This window comes from Chanos chanos, chromosome 2 (genome assembly GCF_902362185.1).
Source record: "Chanos chanos chromosome 2, fChaCha1.1, whole genome shotgun sequence".
Classification (NCBI taxonomy): domain Eukaryota; kingdom Metazoa; phylum Chordata; class Actinopteri; order Gonorynchiformes; family Chanidae; genus Chanos; species Chanos chanos.
In genome coordinates, this window is record NC_044496.1 from 35,823,651 (window position 1) to 35,841,191 (window position 17,541).

General features: G+C 40.6%; 2 protein-coding genes across 2 annotated transcripts; one reads left to right on the plus strand and one right to left on the minus strand.

Annotated features, from left to right (window-relative positions):
• The first annotated feature begins 11,311 nt into the window (after positions 1-11,311).
• amn1 (antagonist of mitotic exit network 1 homolog (S. cerevisiae)) lies at positions 11,312-14,324 on the plus strand. The gene is made up of 7 exons (XM_030766565.1): positions 11,312-11,520; positions 11,760-11,892; positions 12,410-12,539; positions 12,689-12,906; positions 13,033-13,089; positions 13,384-13,495; positions 13,936-14,324. The coding sequence occupies exons 1-7, from the start codon at positions 11,495-11,497 to the stop codon at positions 14,007-14,009; spliced, it is 750 nt and encodes a 249-aa protein (XP_030622425.1). The 5' UTR covers positions 11,312-11,494; the 3' UTR covers positions 14,010-14,324.
• A 430-nt stretch (positions 14,325-14,754) lies between these two features.
• On the minus strand, positions 14,755-15,891 carry etfbkmt (electron transfer flavoprotein subunit beta lysine methyltransferase). The gene is made up of 3 exons (XM_030765289.1): positions 15,662-15,891; positions 15,244-15,374; positions 14,755-15,104 (listed from the first exon to the last, which is right to left on the minus strand). Exons 1-3 carry the CDS (start codon positions 15,889-15,891, stop codon positions 14,755-14,757), a joined length of 711 nt encoding a protein of 236 aa, XP_030621149.1.
• Positions 15,892-17,541: the final 1,650 nt, after the last annotated feature.

Genomic DNA, 17,541 nt, shown 5'->3' on the forward strand with positions numbered 1-17,541 from the left:
TCCATAACTACACATCCACACAGTACTGTGATATGTCCATAACTACACATCCACACAGTACTGTGACATGTCCATAACTACACATCCACACAGTACTATGACATTTCCACAACTACACATCCACACAGCACTGTGACATGTCCACAACTACACATCCACACAGTACTGTGACATGTCCACAACAACACATCCACACAGTACTGCGACATGTCCACAACTACACATCCACACAGTACTGTGACATGTCCATAACTACACATCCACACAGTACTGTGACATGTCCACAACTACACATCCACACAGTACTGCGACATGTCCATAACTACACATCCACACAGTACTGTGACATGTCCATAACTACACATCCACACAGTACTGTGACACGTCCACAACTACACATCCACACAGTACTGTGACATGTCCACAACTACACATCCACACAGTACTGCGACATGTCCATAACTACACATCCACACAGTACTGCGACATGTCCACAACTACACATCCACACAGTACTGCGACATGTCCATAACTACACATCCACACAGTACTGCGACATGTCCACAACTACACATCCACACAGTACTGCGACATGTCCATAACTACACATCCACACAGTACTGCGACATGTCCATAACTACACATCCACACAGTACTGCGACATGTCCACAACTACACATCCACACAGTACTGCGACATGTCCATAACTACACATCCACACAGTACTGCGACATGTCCACAACTACACATCCACACAGTACTGCGACATGTCCATAACTACACATCCACACAGTACTGCGACGTCCACAACTACACATCCACACAGTACTGCGACATGTCCATAACTACACATCCACACAGTACTGCGACATGTCCATAACTACACATCCACACAGTACTGTGACATGTCCACAACTACACATCCACACAGTACTGTGACATGTCCATAACTACACATCCACACAGTACTGTGACATGTCCACAACTACACATCCACACAGTACTGTGACATGTCCATAACTACACATCCACACAGTACTGTGACATGTCCATAACCACACATCCACACAGTACTGTGACATGTCCACAACTACACATCCACACAGTACTGTGACATGTCCATAACTACACATCCACACAGTACTGTGACATGTCCACAACTACACATCCACACAGTACTGTGACATGTACATAACTACACATCCACACAGTACTGTGACATGTCCACAACTACACATCCACACAATACTGTGACATGTCCACAACTACACATCCACACAGTACTGTGACATGTCCACAACTACACATCCACACAGTACTGTGACATGTCCATAACTACACATCCACACAGTACTGCGACATGTCCATAACTACACATCAACATAATACTGTGACATCTCCAACGCTACACGTCTACACAATACTGTCACATGTCCAGTATTACACGTCAACACAGTACTGTGACATGTGCAACACTCCATGTCAACACAACACCGTGATGTGTCCAACGCTACACATCAACACAATACTGTGAATCCACCCAGTATTTTGCGTGACCATTTCTATGCTTGCAAAGCTAAACACAGCTAGATAAGTTGATTAGACTCTCCTAATTACACAGCACACAGACATGAAAAGACACAAACATCAGGAGATGAGATTCATTTGGCTTAAATCAACAAATCTAATGACAAGCCCACCAAACGTAAACACACACATGCCCAGTGAAAGATTAGTTTGGCTCCTCTCTCATCTGCTCCACATCTGCTTGGTCTCCATGCTGGATGACACCTCCTCATTTAACAGAATATGCACGGGCTTAAACATTACCCCGGATGCGCTCGCGCACACACACACACACACACACACACAGACACAGATACATACACACACACACACACACACACACACACAGACACACACACACACACACACACACACACACACACACACACACACCCACACACTTATCTTATCTCTCATAGACAAAATTGCCATAATGCAGCCTTCTAAACTCTCTGTCTCTCTGCATGTCTCTCTGTCTCTTTTTGCAGATTTGACCTGCGGTCACTCCTCAGACATGGCAAACAGAATGATGGGTTAGTGGGTGTTTGTGCTGCCTTAGCAACAAAGCATCACAGTTTGCTGCCAAGGGGATACAACAAAAAGAGAGAGAGAGAGAGAGAGAAAGAAAGAGAGAGACAAGACAGAGAGAGTCATTTAAATGCATACAGACTTGCATTTACCCGTAAGGCCAGAGAGACAATTTCACAAACTCAGTTAACCAGATAACTTAATTCAACATCCGGCCCAAAAAATATCAGAGCTGCTGAACCTTATCTCTGGTAACGCTCATGAAGACATATTTACTTATGCTGCCTGCAATACAAGGATGTCATGTATCACAGAAATCCATCCCAGTAACAGAGAAGCCTGTGTCCCTTATTCAACAGAACAGGGTAAACTCTGCAAACACACACACACACACACAATCAACCGCCACACAGAGCGTCACAGTGCACCCTCTCGCTTCTCTGGATTAATCTAATCATAAAATAGTCATTTTCCACAGTCAGTCCAAAAGCCCTAATCTCATCTCATGTTTAATGGATTAGACATTTGAAGCTGTGTGCATTACTGCCTGTTAGAAACTTCTCATTATTCCCTAAGGATTCTGATGTACTGGTTGTTCAATGATTTCTGACACTGTAACAATATAGAATGAAAGCCGGTAAGATCATATGCTATTCTGATGAACAATAGGATCCATACAGGGGATATATGTTCCTTCTTTTTCCTTCCTTTCCTCTCTCTTCTTCTCTGAAGAAAAAAAAGAAACGTTTTTGGTAACACGGCTCAACCGCAGTATGCAGCCTTTGCCTCTCTTCAGAACTATGTAAGGAAGAGTGGGTGGACTTTTCTTTTCAAACTCAAGACAGACATGCAAGGTCCATCCAACTCTCCAACCAGCTATTAAAATGCTCAGCATTTCTCCAGACACTTTAAGTGATGGAAAACACTGAATATTGCTGATAGCTAACAGAGAGCTTCTTGTCTAGAGTTGGATTAAGGCAGTTTGCATTTGTCAGTTTTTTTTAACCTGAGTGTTCCAAAGCCCACAACACACTCTGCAGTTCTAGCATTTCTTTGGCAAAGTTTGAGGGGAGTGTACAGTCCTCTAAGGACCCAAACCAGACATCATTGTGAGAGATATCAAACTGCAAGTGAGATATATCAAACTGCAAGTTACTTTCCCCCTTGCTATTATATGAAATATTGCAATATGTATTGTCTTGTGAGTGTATTGAAATATGTATCACATTTCTGTACTGCTGAGACTTACTCCTTGGGCCTGACCATACTCTGTCATGGCTGCTGGTGACCCTTAATAACAGCCATATCATCTTAGGTGCATTTAAAATGAACTCTCTGAGGAAGGAGAGTTTAGACCATAACCGTGAATCAGCATTGATGCAGAGCTGGTCTCACAGGAGTATGTGACACACAACGGACACATCACATGACACCAACACATTAGACCATCACATGACAGTCACATGTGCAGGACGCTACACACTGAATCACTGAAGTTGTGTACAAGAGTTTACTATGTGTGTATTTTGTGCATTTCCAAATGTCTGTTGCATTACTACAAAATATATGAATTTCCAAATGTTATAAAGAAGAGCATAAATAGAAATACTCAAAAGACTCTATCAAATGAGGTTGACTTCTACCCAAACCATGAAGGCTGTGTTTGACTATAAGTGACAAAAAGAGAGATGTGTGTTCAAGGAGTAATAGCCCAAAATGACATGGTAGCTGGTCTCTGTCACCAGTGTCTTCACAGTCGAGGCTGTTTGTCCCTCTGTAAACGGCCTTTGCAGAAATCTGCTCCCCGCTCTGACACATCTAAACAGCTGCTGCCGGAGAGGAGACTGAGTCAGCGCTACGAAAAGGCCCAAAGGCCGTTTGTGTTTGTGTGTGTGTGTGTGTGTGTGAGCGCCTGTTTTGGGGTGGGGGAAGTGGGGGTTGAGAACGGATACAGGACACTTCTATGTATTTGCTACTCTTGGCTGTTGCTATTTCAAAGATTAATCACAAACAAGGGAGAGAGAGAGAGAGAGAGAGAGAGAGAGAGAAGAGAGAGAGAGAGAGAGAGAGAGAGAGAGAGAGATTAACGCACCACAAAGAGCATATGTGGTTTTTCAACAGAGAAAGTAAGAATCCACTCTATCCAGCCTCTTCATTTTCTCTTGTCTGAGAAGATGTAAGTGCAAATCAGTTCATTTTTTATTTAGATACTCTCTAGACTGCAATCCTGTCTGCACCTCTTCCGTCAAAACATCAAACTGGGTCTTGTCTCACTTATTTACACTCTTTGATTTTATATGTATTTTTCTGACAGAATTTATGTGAATATTTCATGTAACATAAAATAAAATACACATTTCTTTTAGCTATTCTGAACATCAACCACATATCAGCATAGCCCATCCAGTTTGTCTCAGTTTTCTGAGCTTGGTTGTGCAATACTCCCTACCTTCACTGAACAGACCTGATGTTTTTGCCTTGCTAAATGCCTCGTATCTGTCCATATGTGTCTCTGGGCTATGTCCATTCATTATGTCTTTCCCTAGTTTTATTTCTCTCCTCCATGTGTATTTGTTCTGTTATACTCCTCCATCTTCTTGGTCTTCCATGACAGATATGCATTACGCCTTTGTACGTACCATTTTATACACCTCTTTTTTCTTCTTTCTCTTTGCCTTTCATCTTTCTCTCAGTCCTTCTTTCCCTCTCTTCTCCCTGGCCACTGTACCCTCCATTAGTCCAGAGCTCTCTCCTTCCTCCTTAGCTTTCTTAGCAACCGCTCACTGATCTCTCTCTCTCTCTCTCTCTGTCCAGTGCTCTCTGGACTAAGGCCCAGAGCCAAGACTTGTCTCTCAGCCCATCGATCCAGTGGAAATCAGGGGCAACAGACTACTGGAACGCTGTTGCTGCAGGTCCCACTGGGCTGCATCTATTAACCCCCAACCATAAGCACTAAAGCACACAGTGGACACCATTAAAAAACTATACCAAAAAAAAATCACACACACACAATCAGAGACAGAAGCACCCCTCTCTCAATTTAGCCACATCATTTATAACCAGTGAGTTATAAAGCAAGAGAGGGAGGAGAACTCAATGACCACTGACCACTGTTTGAGAGGTGAAAGGATTCCTTTGCCAGTGTGTGTATCTGTTTAAAGCATAAGAGACTTGTAGCACTGTAACACAACACTGCCATGTGTTGGGATGTTTAAATGTCCTCAGAAAAATGTGACCCAGTCATCCAGGTTAAACCTACCCCTGGCCAACACTACTGTAATCTCTACAGATTTATAGCAGCATACAATTAGCAAATGAGAAAAGAACTCCCTGTATCCTGACTCATCTCACAATCATAATCAACTAATGTGTGTGTGTGTGTGTGTGTGTGTGTGTGCGCGTACGTGTGCGTGTGCGTGTCCTGCCTACGTTGAGCCCACACCAGATTTCCCTGGCGAGGACCAATGTGCCACTGATGAGATCAAAGTCTGACTTTACAAAGCAATCAAATTTAGCCTACTTTGAACTGAAATAATGATGTGTCTATCAGGAGAGACTGTCCCATCTGTTTAGATTTGGTTTCCAATTTATGGAAAGATCCGCATATATCAGAACACACGCCCACACACCGAGCACTAATTAATAATTACTCCAAAAGCCCAAAGTAGCACTCAGCTGTAATGTAGGTGATTTCACAACCAACCGAGTGGATGCAACAAACATTGGAACAAACTTAAAACATACTTGTGGTTTCAGACTGAACTCGTCACTCTTCGAGACGAATATAGCATATGTCAGCTCTCTCTCCAGTAGAACCAATCGGTGAGATAACCCATATGAGCGGCAGTTAAGGGAACGTGTTCTATAGAGTAACCTACTTAAAGGAATCGTGTTTGTTCAACAGTTTTCCGCAATCTTCTAGCGAAATAACCTAGTTAAAGACAGCTCAGCTGGACTCCCGTTGACATACGAAATTCCCCTGGTGCGCCGATAACCCAGTTGCTACAGAAGTTTACGGGCACCGGTCGAGAGAAACAGATAGAGTTTCGAGTGTATCAATAACTGCACCCGAAAAGCCCATCTCACTCACAATTTAATTTAATGCGGCTCTGGAAATGGTACAAGGACATTTTGTTTCCTTTTCATGATTCAAAATAAATCTGCCTATATTTATTTGCATTTTAATCCCGCACACACACAAACCCCAAAGATTAAAATATTCAATGCACTGTCTAATTTATGACACAGTTTTAATGCACTGCCTAATTCTAGAGCATAATTTTGCTTGCAGTGAGCAGGATGTGGATGGTTTTCCATTAAACCTTAGGGTGGTGTGACACTGTGTGTCTGCCCGAGCAGTGGGATGCTCCGTTTGAATCAAGCCCTTAGCTCTACGGGTCAATGACATTATAGCAGTTAGAAAAAAAAAGAATTCCAACTGACAAAACGTATCCGTTGTACCTCATTTATTTCAACAAACCCTGTACTGAAAGCCTACTCAATTAATCTGGTCGTACTACAATTAATCGCAGAAGCGTTTTCCACTTCACTTTGAATCATGGAGAGTGGGTGTAATTAACCGAGCTAAGATAGATGCCTATCAGATAATATCGCCTTTGATTTAAATTTCAGTAATATGGTTGTCTAGGCAGCTTCCAGCGATGCTGTTTCGTCATGTCTGGGCAGTTTAATATCTCATTAAGTCAGCTTTAAGAGCAACTATTCCTTTCATCTGGTGACACGAAAGAAAAAAAGAAAAAGAAAAGAAAAAAAGAATATATATGAAATGTGAGCAACAAACAGAGATTTCGCTTTTTTAAAGGCCGAAACAGTTGTTCCCTTTCATTTTCTGAATAAAAACCAAACAATAGCAACAAAAAACCCAAACACGTCAGTCAAATCACTGGAATTATTAGTGCTGATCCCATTTTAAATCCTGTTGTAGCATACAGTTGTTTTACTTCTTACTGTGGCCTCGTTATGCTTTATATTCTTGTTTATCCTTTCTTTCTTTTTTCTCGAAAATTACCGAATTTATAACCATGTAAGCCTACTATACTTACTGCTGTCTAAACACCCAATACAGGACCGAAACAACAAACAATCTGATTTTTTTTTTTGGGGGGGGGGGGAGAAAATAAATCCTCCACAATACTAAACCACATCTGTCGCACGTTTTACTACGGTGTGTGTGTAAATGGTGTAGCATCATGGATTCACTGCGACTACTTTTAAAAAGCGAGTGTATGTAATGTTTTCCAGTCATTCTTTTCATCCGTGTACTGATGTTACCTGATCATGTGATCTTGTTAGCGCTGCTAATTACAGTCATCTGTTCTTTTTGTTTTGGCTTGAGGGTTAAACATAGACCCTGTGTGACCTTCAACCAGCCGCTGTTTTTAAAAGTGAACATTTACCATTCTTTTCTTCTTTCTTTCATTTTCTCTATGTTACCACAGTAGGACAAAGTTCTGAGTGAGCTTTTTGTCAAAAATTAGTTACAAACACACACATATCTATACACACACATATGGATGTGTGTATGTATGTATGTATGTATGTATATACACACACACTCACACACGCACACAATGGTAATATAGACTTTGAGAGTAACAATAAAAACCCCAACCTACACACATCAACATACCTGGAGGACTGTGTTATGACTGGATATTTATATGATTACATCAATCATTTAGGCTATCCAGATACTGTTTTACACACACTTAGAGTCCTTATGGAGTTCTGGCCCTCCTTCATTGAAATATTCATGAGATATTTACATAATCTCTCTGAAGACCACTGCTGATTACATGCTAACAGGTAAGACCACTTGCTACACATTCTTCATGCTGTTACCGAAGAAATATAATCCATCTTGAAGCAACAAAGAGTTATTTCTGGGCCATAATATTCAGTAGTTTTACTTTTTAATGGATGAAAAGACAACAAGAATTAATTCCTCTGAACACTGAAAAAATGGACTTTTGTGGGGAAAAAAATGTGAACATCACTGTAATGAAAACATACAGATTCTAAATATCCATCCTTGTTTAACTCATTAGTGTGATCTCACACAAAGCTGTGTGTTATGTGCAACACCAAAAATCCACACTCGTTTCACTTTCACAAAATGTTCAAGCAGCATAAGTTCAGGGGAGAAATGTATTTTGGAGGCATTGGAAGATGGACTGGAGTCCAAAAATATCTAACATACTGCCCAAAGGTCAAAAGACCACAAGAATGAAGAAACAGGCATTCTAAATGTGAAGGGCAATGATGCTGTGTGTGTAAAAAAAAAAAGAGAGAGAAAGAAAGAGAGATCCATCCTCTCACTTTGCCCTTTGCCCCAGTACACTGTTGAATTGTAAGCAATGTTATCACGTATTGTTATCGAAGATAGATACTCTGTAAAGCCCTACATCGACAAGATTTACAGTCCGAAACTTCAAGACAAGAAACCGCTACACTTGTTTGACACGCGTGTGTGCATGCTGAATGAATGGGTGCGTAGAGTTTTGTCACCAAAGAATATGAGTTAGGGTACCCTTCCTTTAAACCAAAAGAAAAATCCCATCATCTCATGTCCTCTCGTATCTTAGCAACGGTGGCAGACCGGCAGGGGTGGGTTTGAGAGGAATAAGACCCCACATAAATGGGATGTGTTGAGATACAAAAGGGCAAGGACTCCATGGGCAATTCTGATTTGGGGACCACCACATCGGCTACAACCAGTGTTAAACGCGACGTACATATACCTAAACCTCATCGGCAAATCATTTGCTGATAGAGAAGAACCAGTGTTCGCTACAATGAAACACCAAAATTGCCACATGAAATGTTTAGGATTAATGATAAAATGCTTTTCATTTTTCTTACCTCACAAACCTCGCCAGTGGTCCTTTTAGTTAACTCAATCAGTCCCTTCTAATCTTCCTCTGTTTTCCTTTAGGGAAAAAAACATTCACCGCTGTGTGCAACCAGTCACGACAATTCTGATGCTAGATTTGGTGATTCTGCAAATCAATTTCTCGCTTTTCTGCAGATGTTTTAGATGTAAAACTGGTAGCCTACCGCTGCAGTAACCAGTGTAGACTCATTCTAATTCTCAGTCAGTGGCAGGAACAATTAGGTTCCAAATATTCATAAAGCTTGCCGATCCAGATGTGATATTACTCTTATATCACTCTTTCTGTAGCTCCTTTTGTCTGCCAGTGTTGGACAGACGACCCTCCACAGAGGTCTTTGCCCACCGTCTTTGCCGAAAATCGTATCTGTGCTTCTGCTCAAACAACACCGTTTACAGCAGCTCCCAAGTGAGACACCCCCCCTTATGTGGGAAAGCCGGGACGCTTTCATCGTTGCTCATTGGACGACTAGAAAAATGGCGAGCTAGACTGGAAAGAATAGGAGCGTATGGGGCTAAACAGCAAAACTATCATGTAATATAAATACGTTAGTGCAGTCAGATGCCGCTTTAAGCATTCTGGACGTGAACCACATACAGAAGATGTCTTTATTGTATCCAGACACATGAGTTTTATTATTGGACGACACTTCTTGCTAGCTGGACCGTAAGAGTAAGGGGTGGGACAAATTGTAAGTAATATAACCTATCACAGCGACCGTGGTGTTTCACACCAACTTCAAATGCAAAGACTCAGAAAAAAACGCTGCGCGGCTAAAGGCTAACTAACAGAGCTAATACACCACCGTATTGGGCGCCAGTAAGCCACGGCAACACAGCACGTCTACAAAATAAAAGTCGTAACACGGTGTAATTAATTTCTGTGCTTTGCTCATTATATCATAAATATAACGTGAAAATGGCTTACATTGCCTTGTAACACCATTTATAGCATATTAAAACGTTTCTCAGTGTTATAGATCCCGGTTTTATTGGAATAATATCATCATGTTATGAGGCATTTATTATCCATGAACTCTGCTCACAATCCTACTAAACTTGCATCATATCAATTTTGGCTTGAAACTCTGATGTCATAAACACTGTCATAAATTCTAATATTATCAAAGGATTATGTCTTATCTTCTAAATACAAAAAGACACTGTTCACTCAGGTCCAATATCCAGCTCTCCATTTTGTCAGCTATAGTCAAAGGAAACTTTACTTAATTTAAGGCATTGCCAGACTTTATTTGTGACATTACTGTTAGCTGGCACTAATGTCAACAAACTGCCATTCAAAAGTCCATTTAGCATTGATATAAGACATCATTTAATAAATTTTCCATCTAGTTATCTATTATACACAGTTACAATACATAATAAAATTGGGCAGCAGGGTGTAATGTGATGAAAACTTTTACAACAAATTAATGACAAATTAAATGACAAAATTAAGACATATTACCTGCATATCACATGCCAGTACATTTTTTCAGGCCAATGAAACATGTGGTAGTTTGAAGAGACTAAAAGGCCTGGATTGTGTCACACCTCTTATAAGACATCTTTTTTAAATGTGTTGCAGCAGGATTTCACCAGGTGGTGTTCCTGATACAAAGGACTTTTGATTTAACTGTTACAGAAATATGACTGAATGCTGATAATGCAGAGTGATCTTATGTTGTGGTTAGTCATGACTCCAGAGACACTCTTTCATGCTGTACTTTACAGTGAAAATTTACACTGACTTAAACTTTCCGACCTTTTTTTTCTTTTTCTTTTTTTTCTGTTACCGACATTGTAGTTATATGCCAGCAACTCTTCACAACATAAATCAGGCGAAAACAGGACCGGATCTTTTCAGCAAACTGTTGCCCATATCACAATGACATTGTATTACTGTTCACAATGACTGGTCTTTTATACTCTAAATTACATAGCAATAGCATTATTTTAACAGGGTTAGTGTCTATAAACCTTTTATAACCTACAGCTACACAACATTGGACATAACTAAAGCAAAAATAACACTTTATTTAAGCAGTTTACATTGATCAGCTTATATAGAAAAGCCCCTGAAATACAGAAATGGTTAATTTTACTATGCGTCTTTTTTGTAATATCAAAATTCCAGATCGAGAAACTCTTATCTGAACCTTCAGTATCTGAACTACTATTATGAAACTAGACCACTAGCACGGTAATAACATCATTGTCGCTGACTTCACGGGACTGCAGTTTCGTTGTGTGTAAACAGACTTAGCAGGGTTGCCCCTTGGTTACCGCAAGTGAAAGATGCGCGGACCTACGCTGAATGTGGAATGAATGAATCTCTAATGAATTACTGTTGTGTGTACGTTAGAGAATTTGAACCATGACAGCTTGTTATTGAGCATGAATCAGTGTCATCCCTGGTTTAGATAACTTCAACGTAAGCTAACTGACATCCCTTCGCTACTCGGTCTCTACACCAACCTGAAAGCCGGAATGGCAGTAGATTCTCTGTTAAACCTGTGAGTAACTTAACAGTAGCTGACGTGGCTATTCCTTGATTTATTTTCTAATTAAATTAGACCGCAAGATTTTGGAATTAGCTCGATAGTTCGCAGAAGTTACCGAATTTCTAATGCTATGTTCAAGTAAAAGTGGTGTGGCGCACAGTTAATAAAACAGGGGGATCCGACTTACGTAGTGTGTGTTACTTAAACATTTTGGTACCTCTGGATTGGTATACATCCTAATGTGTTTACAGATGCGCGGTCTGCGTCGCGAACTATGCTGATAACTACTACAGAGACCTTGGAACCTTGCCACAAAGCATTAAGGATAAGCTTGTACGAATAATGACTTCCCAAGGGACCGTAACCGATTTTAACATCAGTCAGGTAACACTATGTTTCTTGTGTTCTGTCAATAGGACTGGTCATGGCGTTGCCAAGTCACTTTTTTTGTACGTTATATTATTTTGCTCTAAGCATTCAGTCATTATTGTATCACGCCCATACGATGATAACTGTTACTGTAGCTGTAACTGCCACTTACCCAGAAAGTCAATGATAAGCCATTGTCCTCCACGTAGATGTTTCTCAACCAATCTTAATCTGTGACAACTTTAAGAATTCATAGAGAATGGGAATGAAAAACGTTTAATGCAGATTAAATGGTATAACAAGTAAATTCAACAGAACATACTGTATATATTATATATGTCACTGAGGTATTAAAGTCTAGAATTGGGCTTATCCTTCAACACCTATTGTTCAGTATTTGTAAAGTTTACAAGTACCACCACCAGTGACTGTACTCGTACATGAATTACAAAAGAACTGAATTTGAATTGTGCTAATCTAAATACACACTGAAATAACCTGTTTACCCTGATCCTGTTGTCTGAGTTTTCAGCTACTGCATAGGGGGATCCAATCACTAGATCTGCAGAACTGCAAGGTATCAGACTTGGCCCTGAGACAAGTCCACTGTCAGCAACTCAGGACCATACTCCTCAGGGGATGTGTCAGCATCACCTCTGCAGGTGCTTTGATCAAACCCCCACCCCTTGCCACCTGTCCCTTTTCTTCAATGGACACTCATTATCCACATAATCCTGTTTGCTTGCCCAGTATTAAGCTGACAAGAAGACTGTACTCTAACCACACTCCGTTTGTAAAAAATCTTCTCTAGGTTTGGAGGTTCTGGCGACCAGCTGTCCCGGTCTTCAGGTGGTTGATCTCACGGGCTGTGTAGCTGTTACAGATGCTGGGCTCGGAGCTCTCGCTCGCAGCTGTGCTGGCCTGGAGGTTATTTCCCTCAGGGGCTGCACTGCGCTCAGTGACACTACCCTGCTGGAGCTGGGGGCAAACTGCAGGCTTCTGCATAGTGTTTATTTCTCAGATACACTGGTAACTTCTAGTTTCTGCAGATCAATATTACTTAATTCTGAAAGACCTCTTGGCCTTGTAGACTGTTATGAGACACGGGCCCCCCAAGGGGAAGATCTCTTACCATTGCCTTTTTTTCCCCCACAGGTCACAGATGAAGGTGTCATTAGACTAGCCACTGGAGTGTGCTCAAACAACTTAAAGGTACTGAGCTTTAGGTTTAACTATCTGTTTGAGTGTGTGTGTGTGTGTGTGTATATATATATATATATGTGTGTGTGTGTGTGTGTGTGTATGTATATGTGTGTGTGTGTATATATGTATATATATATATATATATATATATATATATATATACAATTTTTTTTGTGTGTTCCTCCGTCGTATCATCAACACTCACAGTTATAATTTGTGGATGAGACTGCTCAGTGGTTTATAAAGATAACTTGTTGTGTGTCATGATTTTGAATGAACCTGTCTGTCTTGGCCTCATTTTAGGAAATACAGATGGCAAGATGTCGAAACCTGACTGACAGAGCTGTCACTGTTGTTCTTACACACTGTGATAACATAAAGATTTTTAACTTCCATGGATGTCCTCTTATCACAGGTTGGTTTCAGTCTGACATTTTAGGGGCTTGTTGGTTCCAACTGTTTGTCTCACTCTCTCTCTCTGGCAAAGTTATGCAGTGCCATCCACACAATCTTTTACATAGGCTAGGAGTGGTACAGTGCTAATATAGCACTTAATAATCATAAACATCATTTAACCCTCGATATTCATCACTTTTAGATGACTTTTTTCAGATTATTTTTCTTTTTTTTCCAAGATAATCACTAAGAGCAGTAGAGTCACTGCAAGAGCTCTCTCAGAACCCAACCGTTTGCATATTTTACATTGGTTTCACTCTCTCATGGAATGCAAGCTTAGCCCAAAGGCATAATTCTCAAAATTATGAGTAAATTTTGCATTGCTGCTTCTGAATATTTGATTTGCAGTAAAAAAAAAAAAAAAACTACAACAACTTTGTGTTTGGACATCTCTTACAGACCGGTCCAGGGAAGCCCTCCAGAATCTTATTGGTCCGGATAAGATCCGGCAAGTCAGCTGGACTGTTTACTGACTGCGGGAAAAACAAACCAAGAAGCAGAACAGGACTTCTGTACTGTGGGAAGATATCTGATCACTGCATGGGTGCTGTCTTAAATCTAAAAGCTCCTTGTTCACTGTAATCTTGTCATATGGCACCAGACTCTGTGAGACTGTTGTGTCCACTAAAAAATGTTGCAATGGTATAGAGCAGCACTTGAGAGTGTAATTATAAATCAGGTGGGTTTGAATGCCTGTGCACCAATCAATGAATTTACTGATGAAGATCATTAGTGAAGTTTTTGACCACATAAACTGTTTAACAGTGTTAGTGTAAGACTCTGCTACAGCCATCTGTCTAATTTGTCATTGTGTGATGTTTACAGACAAATAAGTCGTTTACAGTTTTCTTACTGAGCGTGTTTGTAGTGTCTGTGCATTATCATAAAAACATACTAGCTTTTTCCAAAAAAAAACAACAACAACAACAAAAGAATTTGTGTAATAAATCTACAAATTGCTGAAATAAAACAACTGTCACTGGCTTGTACATCTCAAACTTGAATACAGACATTTGACTGTTAGCTCTGTGTACAGAGGGACAACATTCCACACAGCCACACAGAAAAGTGGTAGTTTTACAAATGAATATTGTCTAGGATCAGAAAAAATCATGAGTGAAAAAACCAACCAAACAAAAACAAAACAAAACAATGAGCTAAATATCTATATTTTTCTACATACAGCACATGCTTTAACCACCAGTCTTTCAGGGGCTTTCATAGGTCAGGTGTGTAACACCACACAGTGCTACTAGTCAGACCATAGTTCTCCTCTCTGACAGAATCAGGAAGCTCAAACTTAGCCTTCTTCAGCAACAGTCTCCGGATGTCGTGGCTCTCAAACTGGGCCCGTCCTGGATCTCCAATAAGGACCCGAGTGCCATGAGTCTTAATACACTTGTGGAGCCAGTGATGTAGGCTGTCAGCGAGAGACTGGTCATAGAACATGTCTCCCAGTAGAATGAGGTCCCAGTTTACCAGGTCTGAGCCAATCAGGTTATCAGTAACACAGGGTAGTTGCTCCAGGCTGTTCAGTTCACAGTTCAGCTGGGTGGCAATTGCTGCAACTGCAATGACCAAGCAAACTGCCATTAAACTGTCCCCAGAACAGCAGTTGAGACTGTAGATGGGCACAAAGTCTGTGTTGTGAATGTCTGCATAGTATTTTCATGGTACAAGAAAGAATGGGAGAAAATGATACCTCACCTTCATCTATGTCGTTAGCTACTACATGGTCTGCCCCACTGAGTTTGGCTGCAATAGCTGAAGCTCCGCAGCCGCAACCAAGATCCAACACTCTTTTACCGCGAGACACGTCAGGATTGTCTAACAGATACCTTATAAAGAAAACAGGTCAGAATGTGATGACTTCAGTGTTTACATTGAACAGGAAAAAGGGTTACGCAAGATGGATCTGTAGAACCCCTGTTTATAATTGTAATAAAATATTTATTAGATTACTAGATATGTAACAGACAATTCTGCATGCATGAGCATGAGAGAGCTAATATTTCTGCAAAGGTTACAAAATTTTTGCTTTAATTTATGCTTTCATCGTGCGTCTGTCAAGAGAGCCATTAGGTGTACACAAGATATCTGTTTTCAGGTTTGCGACCCGGCCTACCTCGAGAGTGCCTGACCTCCAGGCCAGTATATGGCCCAGTAGGGTTCTGGAAAGGGCCACAGTTCTGGTCTCTCGTGCCAGAACCGACAGTTAGGTGTAAAGAGCCTCAAACTTATTTCTGGGGTTAAACTGTGTTTCCTGACAATCTCCGTGTGCTCAACGATAAAATGCTTTATATCATCGCTATCAGATTTAAAGTAGCTCACATAACTTTGCGTGAAAAGTACCATCCTCTTCAACAGAGGAAGAGTGTCTTTAATATTCGAATAATTTAACAACCTGCCGTTCATGGTTACCGGTCAATAGCAAGTTAGCGTCCACTTCCGTTAGCGCAAACGTTTTGAAGTTAATGTTTATTTTTGCTCATCGGCCTTGTCATGGACGCTTTACGAAAATACCTATAAATCAGTACTGAAAACGAAAACCTGACTGCATTGCAAGAAGCAAAAGTAGCACTGAGGTTCATTAGTTAACTTAACCATGCTGAGAGGGCGTTTCACATAGGTAGTTGCGTCATTCTGCGCAAAATATGGCGATGTTCAGGATGATCAATTCTTGCGCAGACCTGTAATTATTCCCATTTACTTTCGCTGGAGGCTTCACGCTCTATGCCGACCTCATAAAATTCAATAGTGAACATATGCTTAAAATCTGTGTTTATGAATGTCAAGAGACACAACAGAGGCTTCTGTTAATTCAAAATTCGTGCCAGTTTTTTTTTTTTTTTGGTCAAACTTTCGAACTCTCCTTTACAGTACCATCTATTCACTGTTTAGAAACTATTCAGAAAAGTCCCAGCAGTACTGTAGACATGTCATAACCAAGGGGACGCTCCAAACAAAACACGTATCCTCGCCTGTTTGCTGGAGAAGGACTGCACCGTTGCTATTTTTGTTCTACTATGAAATAAAAGATGCCTGTGCTAGAACAGACATTGAGGTGAGGAAGCTAAATTAAAATATGGTCTCTACTGCATCCATCATTATCAGGATTTTTTTTTTCAATATAGATCATCTCTGTGTTTAGAACACTAGCAATTTAGATCGTTAAATGGGGTTACACTTTAGGATAGATATTTAAGTACTTACTTGCACATGCATAGGTGTCATTAGTATTGACAGCTCTGACGTTTGCAAAGCCAAATAAGTTAACATAATAATAAAAAAAATACTGTGCTTGATTTATGTGGCTGTTGATCTTAACAATAAATATATACTCACTTTCAAAGACTTTATCTATTGGACTGCCAGGTCACAGAAATTCAGTGCATCTCCTCTCCTTTCTAGTTTAAAATGAGGATATAGTGTGAGAGACTAAATCATGTCAGTTCAATCATACTATCTCTCTTATGTACTCCTGGTATTACCCACAACACATACAGCTCTTAACTTTGGCTTACTTTCATTTCACATGAATTGGTTTTGGACCTAGGATAGTATAATAGAGAATACATATTATCTAAGTAGTCAGACGATTCAAGAGAGAATGTGGTGATTAAATTAGACTCCATGATAGTGGACAAATGGCAGAGAATGGTTTTTAATCCCGGGTCTTCGTATGAGTGTTTCAGTCCTTATTGTTTGTCAGAGAGGTTTTGGACATGTGACCCAGCGGGAGCATGAGGAATCCTGGTTATTGCTCTGTGGCTTTGCCTTAGCAGCTTGGTGAGGTCATAGACTGATCAGCCACACAGGGAGTGGGCTCTGCATACACTCACTCACTCACTGTCTGTGTCCTGTATACCCCAGTTGCTATGGATACATGCTGCCAAGGCCTCAGTCTCGACAGCTTCCTTGTTGAATAGGAGCAGGTGATTGCAAGCTGTGGACTAGGTGGAGAGGACCATTGCAGGGAGACAAAGAGAAAACAAGAGAAGAACA

What these genes read in the sequence shown, in the direction of transcription:
- amn1 (XM_030766565.1), top strand. Translation starts at nt 11,495, where the DNA reads ATGGCAGTAGATTCTCTGTTAAACCT. An exon ending in CCGATTTTAACATCAGTCAG is followed by an intron (nt 11,893 to 12,409) that starts GTAACACTATGT and finishes CTGAGTTTTCAG; the next exon opens with CTACTGCATAGGGGGATCCA. An exon ending in TGGATGTCCTCTTATCACAG is followed by an intron (nt 13,496 to 13,935) that starts GTTGGTTTCAGT and finishes CATCTCTTACAG; the next exon opens with ACCGGTCCAGGGAAGCCCTC.
- etfbkmt (XM_030765289.1), bottom strand. Translation starts at nt 15,891, where the DNA reads ATGGTACTTTTCACGCAAAGTTATGTGAGCTACTTTAAATCTGATAGC. An exon ending in GGAGGTCAGGCACTCTCGAG is followed by an intron (nt 15,375 to 15,661) that starts GTAGGCCGGGTC and finishes TTTCTTTATAAG; the next exon opens with GTATCTGTTAGACAATCCTG. An exon ending in AGCTAACGACATAGATGAAG is followed by an intron (nt 15,105 to 15,243) that starts GTGAGGTATCAT and finishes TGGTCATTGCAG; the next exon opens with TTGCAGCAATTGCCACCCAG.